Here is a 6,760-nt window from a genome sequence, read left to right as displayed (position 1 = left end):
GATTTGGACTGCAGACTGTAAGTCATCAATAAATTCCTTTACTATATAGAGACTATCTGCAAGTTCTGTGACTCTAGAGAACCCTGACTAATACAGTGAGGCACCACCGAAGGACGACAGAAGGGTTAGGGGGAGAGCCTTGCTGTGTGCAGTGTTTAGCTGACTGTGTGGCCTGCTGAGATGCAGTGTGGCTCAACACCCACATAAGATGTTATCACTTCCATCCAGGTTGTTGGTGTGTCTATTGCCTCAAACATATACCACTTCTTTGTCCATTCATAGATGGAAGTGACAGGCTTTGGAGCTGGGAGGATTCAGATTTGCAAAGAGACCAAGTGGGAGACCACCAGGTCCTACCCACCTAGAGACCAAACCACAAATGAGGCTTAACACTGGACTCCCATGCAGCAAGCGTTTCTCCTCTCTCTCCCCTTAGCTCTTGCCATTCAAGTCCTCTCTACTAGCCATTCTGTGGCCACTGCAAACCATGACCACGCTGGTGTGCTACAGAACATTAGAGGGTATTCCTCCTCTCACCCCTGCACTCACCAGCCAGCCCCTCCACAGCCTCACCCCTGACACTTACATATTTAATTGTTTTAAGCCGTGTATAAAAAATTCAAGATATACATAATTTACAAGTATGCAGATGGTTGATGATTTTTATTTATGTATTTAATCAATACTGATGAGTTTCATGAATCAGCTGGTATATGTCTATTTATTCATTACTCCTTTTTCTATGTGAATTGTTCTAAGAAGGCTTCAAATCCTAAGACCATCTGTGAGAAACCTTTAGAGATTACTTCCAGTGCTGTTCCACATACAAGCGCTACTCCTTCCATGATGTCTGTTTCAGGTAAAGCCTTATGCAAGTAGATTTCTGCAAACACTTACCCTTTCCTGGTACTGTCTTTCAAAGTACGCCATATCATCCTCTTCAGGTTTCCTTAAGGAAGAAATCTGAGTGCTTGGACCTACTAACATAAGGAAAAGTTCCCAGTCGTGCATTTATAACACTACACATCCCCAAAAGGAGACAGAGAGGAGACAAAATTCCTTTATACCAAGTTGTAACAGTTTATTATTCAAACCAGAAATGGACTAAATACTAAACTCTTACTTGGCAAGAATCCCATCACAAAACAAAAGTAACTTCCAGTGGCAAACATTCTCCAAATATTCAACCAACTCCTTTAAATAACACCACACAGCTAAGTCACATGAGTAACCCAGGGCCAGACACAGAGCTGACACCCAATCCAAGTCACTGAGAGGTTGCAGCAGGAAGAATAAAAACTGGAGGTCAGCCTGGGCTATCTCTAGAGAGTTCCAGACTAGCCTGGGGCACAGACTAAAACACTGTCTCAAAAAGTAGCAAAAAAGAACAACAGAAGACTTGGTAGGTAAAGTGCTTGCCACCAACCTAACAAGCTGAGTTCATCCCCCAGGACAGAAGTGTTAGAAGGAAAGCACCAACTTCAGCACATACACACCTACCAACCTCCCTCCCCGCCACACACACACACACAAGTAGTCCTCTGACCTCCACATACACACCCACTAATGCCCGCATACACACCTACCAACCTCCCTCCCTGCCACACACACACAGACACACAGACACACACACACAAGTAGTCCTCTGACTTCCACATCCACACCCACTAATGCCTGCCCCCTGTCACACAGTAAGCGGTCCTCTGAGTTCTACATGCACAGCCACCCCACCACCACCCCCAACACACACACACAAATGCACAATTTTCCAACATTTTTAGGTTGTAACTAGAAATTCATATTACATTTTTTGAGATGATACATAGCATTGTGCACTACTGAGGTTTTCTCTTGGCAACCATAGAAATGATACTAACTGCTTTGGAAAGTTCCAGAACGAGAGGGGAGAGGGAGAGAGAGAGAGAGAGAGAGAGAGAGAGAGAGAGAGAGAGAGAGAGAGAGAGAGATATGTCAGGTGTCTTTACATTTTAAGACCAGGTCTATTACAAAACCGGGATTGGGACAACCTTGCAGCCAATTGCACTGCTCCCTCCAGACCGAAACATTGTCTGGAGGAGGGGAGAGGAGGCTTACAGCCTCAGAGGAAAATACAAAGTAAACAAAAGGTCACCAGTTGGGGAGAAACAAGAATTCAGATTTTTTAGAGGGCTCTAACCCAGCAGTTGGAGGGGCGGAACTGGAGTGAACAGTTGCTCAGGAGAGAGATGACAGCCAGACCCGAGGAAGAGACCCCTGCTGGCCCGTGAAGCTGCTGCAAGCCCCACGGGGAGCTCCTGGGTGCAGCTCTTGGCTGAGGCGGGGGCCCTTCTGCTAATGCAGCTACTTGTGAGTCATCCTGCTCCTTGCCCATGCTCCTGTTGGCTATCCCAATAAAAACTCATTGGCTCGCTACATTGGACTCTGGTGACGTCCTTACTGCGGTGAAGTAAATCAAGCTCTACACTGTTACGTCTCCCAAAGCTACTTCTCCTACCTTCATTACCACCTGCTAGTGGCTGTGGAGAAGAAGTAGATGGTGTGTGCATGGCTCTTAGGAATGGATGGTCCATGGCCGAAACCGCAGAGTCCAAAATCTCAACCGAGGGTGCACCTGGAAACAGGAAATGTGGAAAGTAGAAATCAAATATCTGTTTATAAAGATATAAGCAATTCATCATTTGTACTGTGAAGTAAATCAGAATATCAGCAGAATTAAAAAAAAACACACACACACAAACAAAAACTGAATTGTTAGCTGGCCAAAGTATCGCATGCCTATAATCTACAGCCTTGAAAAGTAAGACCCCAAATCAACAAAGCAAACACCAGACATACATCGGGAAGTAAGTAAACGGGGGCTTTATTTTAAATTGGTTTATGTGTATAGGTGTTTTGCCTGCATATATGTCTGTGTACATGTGCGTGTGTGGTGCCCAGTGCTGGGTCCTCTGAAAATGGTGTTACAGACACTTGTAAGCTGCCACATGGGTTCTGGGACTCAAAACCAGGAACCTGGCAAGAGCAACAAGTGCTCTCAACCACTCGGTCATATCTCCAGCCCAAGGAAATTTTATCTTTCATCCAAGGGGGTGGGGGGGTCACTTTAAAAAAAGAATTTTTGTATTTCTCAGAAACTTTCCAGGAGGAAAAATATTAGAGGGTAATGTAACTGTATTAGGAAAGAAGTACCAGGCCCTAATATAGTTATGAAACACTACAAAAAAATCATTCAGTATGAGGTGAGCTGAACCTCTTACCTACTCCTCACTAGAAACCCAGTGAGCTGCTTAGGTCTGTCAAGGGGACACCAACTAGAGTCATCTGAGAACCTGCCTGTATCAGACTGTCCTGCAGGCATGTCCATAGGGTGCAAACCTAACCAGAAATGGTTGACGGGACCAGCCCACTGTGGGTGACGTCACCTCTGGGCAAAAGGTTCTCTTTGGTTATTTACTCAGAGTGTTTTGTTTTGTTAGACAGGGTCTCTCAATGTAATCCTGGCTGTCCTGGAACTCCCTCTGTAGATCCTCCCTGTCTCCGCCTCCCTGGTGCTGGAATTACAGGCATGCATCCTCCCCCTGGAGATCCTGGGTTATATGATGTAGAACAAGCTATGGGAAGCCACCAGTAGGCAGGGTTCTTCCATGGTCTCTGCTTCAGTTTCTGACTCCAGCTTCCTGCTATGGCCTCCCTCAGGAATGAATTATCACCTGTAATCCTCTCCTCAACTGCTGCATGGGTCTCCAATGTTAAGGGCTGACCTCGTTTGTAATTTGGTTTCTACATGGATAGGGCCTGGTAGTCTCCCACTTGGTCTCTCACTGAAAATCTGGATTCTACAAGGCTCCAAGGCCTGTCACTTCCCACACTGAATCTTCCAGTGCTGGGGACCCACCTTCAGCTATACTCTAAGGTCACCTGAGACCCACTATGATAAACAGCATAGCAGACCCATCATCTCAGGCCTCAGCTGTCTGCCATGCCCTCCTGAGAACTGTGTGGACTGATCACACAGAAATCAAGTCCCAGACAGAGACCACCACTGTCTAGAACCCAACATGGCTCAGAGCCAAAGCCCCACCACCCCTGGGTTCTCTTTCAGCAGGACAGAAAGTTCTAGATCTTCTCTCCTCACTTACCTTTGCCTACCACCCCACTTCCTCATGGGTTTTGCTAGCTTGAATAAGAATAACCCACAAGTATTATTTGGAATGAGGCCCTTAAAGCCCGTGCTACCTCCATTTTAGACACCAAGTTGCTGAACAGGAGGAACGCGAGCTCTTATGGTAGGGTAAGTGGGGAGGCTGTAAATGGAGATCTCAAACTCGGAGGAGTCATACGCTCCACTTCGGGGTTTTTTTGTTTTTGTCTTTGTTTTTGAGACAGGGTTTCTCTGTGTAGCCCTGGCTACCTTGGAACTCACTTTGTAGACCAGGCTGGCCTCGAACTCAGAAATCCGCCTGCCTCTGCCTCTGCCTCTCAAGTGCTGGGATTAAAGGCGTGTGCCACCACCACCCGGCTCACTTCTTTTTTTGTTTTTTTGTTTATTTTACACTCAGGTTTTTAAAAAAGATTTTATTTATTTTATGTTTAGGAAAATATTTTTGCTGTCTTCAAACACTCCAGAAGAGGGCATCAGTTCTCATTACAGATGGTTGTGAGCCACCATGAGGTTGCAGAGAATTGAACCCAGGACCTTTGGAAGAGCAGTCAGTGCTCTTAACTTCTGAGCCATCTCTCTAGCCCTACACTCAGTTTTAAGGCAGTTTTCGATTCACTCTGGGCTGACAGGATCTGTCACAAGATCTGTCACAAGAGCTTTTCACTAAAGAGTTGGTAGGTGCCTGGTGTGATGGCATTTCCTAGGGACGATGGAGACAGGAGGCTAAACCAGCCCAAGCCTGAGCTACTTGAGAATCTGGTTCAACCACCCACCCTAAAAGCCCTTAATATTAAATTATCATTTATTCACAGAAAAAAAAAAAGAATAACCCACAGACTCATATATCATATAATTGTCCCCCCCCCCTCACAGTGGGTAGAACTGTTTGGGAAGGATTAGGAGGTGTGGCCTTCTTGGAGGAAGTTTGGCACTGGGGTTGGGCTTTGAGGTTTCAAAAGCCCAGACCATCCCCAATTAGCTCTCTGCCTCCTAGTTGTGCCTCAAGATGTGAGCTCTCAGGTATTCTTACAGCCATGCCTTCACTCCAATCAGAGTCTCCAACTGTCTGGAACCACAAGCCCAGATTAAACACTTCCTTTTATAAGTGTTTTATCACAGGAATAGAAAAGTTAAAAGGGGGGCTAGGGTGCAAGATGAAAGGTTTCTTTCTGTACATGGCAGCAACTTGAGGGACAAATATTAGAAAGGCCAAGATGGCAGTTCACCACCACCATTCAGAATGGGGCTAAAATCACTGAAAGGATTAGGAAGACCTGGGTAAAGAGAGGCAAAAATATCACTATTTGCAAACTCACTGAGAAGTCTGCCTAAAACTCCCGAAGCAGAGGTCCTATGTAATAGAAACAGAGAAATTCCCCCAAAGTTGTCCTCTAGATTCCGCATGTGCCCTCATACATGTGTGCCTACATATACATAAACATGCATGATAAATAAATGTCATTTTAATTTAAAGATTAAATAGAAATAATAAGAATTGTGTGGGCCTTCTAGAAAAATAATTTCAAAATTCCACTTGTCTGTGCAGAAGAGCACAAATAAATGAAGACAAAATATAAATTATCTGTTCTCTCTATATTAATATGCATAGTTAATATGCTACTAAGTAAAATACTGCAATGTTTTTATTAAAAAACATAGGCCAAATTTCTGAAAAAAAATAAAAATACACCAGGAATATTCTAAGATAGTAAAATTAAATCACAAGTGAATTCACTTATTCACTTTGTACCTGCAATATGAAAATAATATGGTGGCTATACAGAAACAGACAAGAATGAGGCAGACCATGGAGTTAAGAGCAATCTCTGGGTTGCACCCAGTCCAACTAGCCGATGAACAAGAGCAGTGGCTCTCAACCTCCCTTTTGCTGTGACCCTTTTATACAGTTCCTCATGCTGTGGGGACCCCTGAACTATAAAATTATTTCATTGCTACTTCATAACAGTAATTTTGCTACTGCTATGAGTGGTAATGGAAATATTCAATATGCAGGATATCTGACATGCGACTCCAGTGGGCTTCAACTGACAGCTTGAGAACCACTGAACAAGAGCAAGCTGTGTAATGTCTCTTCCTCACCTGTAAAACAGAAATGACGGTTTAAGTCACAGACTTGCTATCAGGGATGAGCGGGGCCATGTGAAGTGATTTGAACAACTCTAAGCACTAGAAAGCTCCAACCATCATCATGACTTTGGTACTTGTGTTTGGGTTTTCTGAAGCTCTTACCTAAAGTGAGCCTTGGAAAATCATGTGCAGCAGGAGGTGGTGGCGGTGGAGGTGGTGGTGGTGGTGCCTTTAATCCCAGCACTTGGGAGGCAGAGGCAAATGGGTTTCTATGAGTTTGAGACCAGCCTGGTCTACAGAGCCAGTTCCAGGACAGCCAGGGCTACACAGAGAAACCCTGTCTCATAAAACAAAAACAAAATAAAAACAAAATATCATGTACATTCAATCTAGAGAAGAATAAAAGAATTTGCCTGCCGGGCATGGTGGCACACGCCTTTAATCCCAGCACTTGGGAGGCAGAGGCAGGCAGATTTCTGAGTTCGAGACCAGCCTGGACTACAAAGTGAG

At 44.7% G+C, this 6,760-nt stretch overlaps 1 protein-coding gene across 2 annotated transcripts in view; it reads right to left on the bottom strand.

Moving 5' to 3' along the window:
• The window catches only part of Fam221a (family with sequence similarity 221 member A), a 25,348-nt gene that overhangs the window by 7,259 nt on the left and 11,329 nt on the right, over window positions 1–6,760 (bottom strand). Inside the window, exons 5-6 of one of the 2 annotated variants that reach the window (XM_021191513.2) lie at window positions 2,495–2,611; window positions 898–980 (exon numbers count right to left, since the gene is read on the bottom strand). In XM_021191513.2, the coding sequence (XP_021047172.1) occupies window positions 898–980; window positions 2,495–2,611 (200 nt within the window). The remainder of the gene's footprint in view (window positions 1–897; window positions 981–2,494; window positions 2,612–6,760) is intronic. The other variant, XM_021191514.2, reaches the window with a different exon arrangement.

The sequence above is a fragment of the Mus pahari genome, chromosome 2 (assembly GCF_900095145.1).
Source record: "Mus pahari chromosome 2, PAHARI_EIJ_v1.1, whole genome shotgun sequence".
NCBI lineage: Eukaryota > Metazoa > Chordata > Mammalia > Rodentia > Muridae > Mus > Mus pahari.
This window is presented reverse-complemented; position numbering and strand designations above follow the sequence as displayed.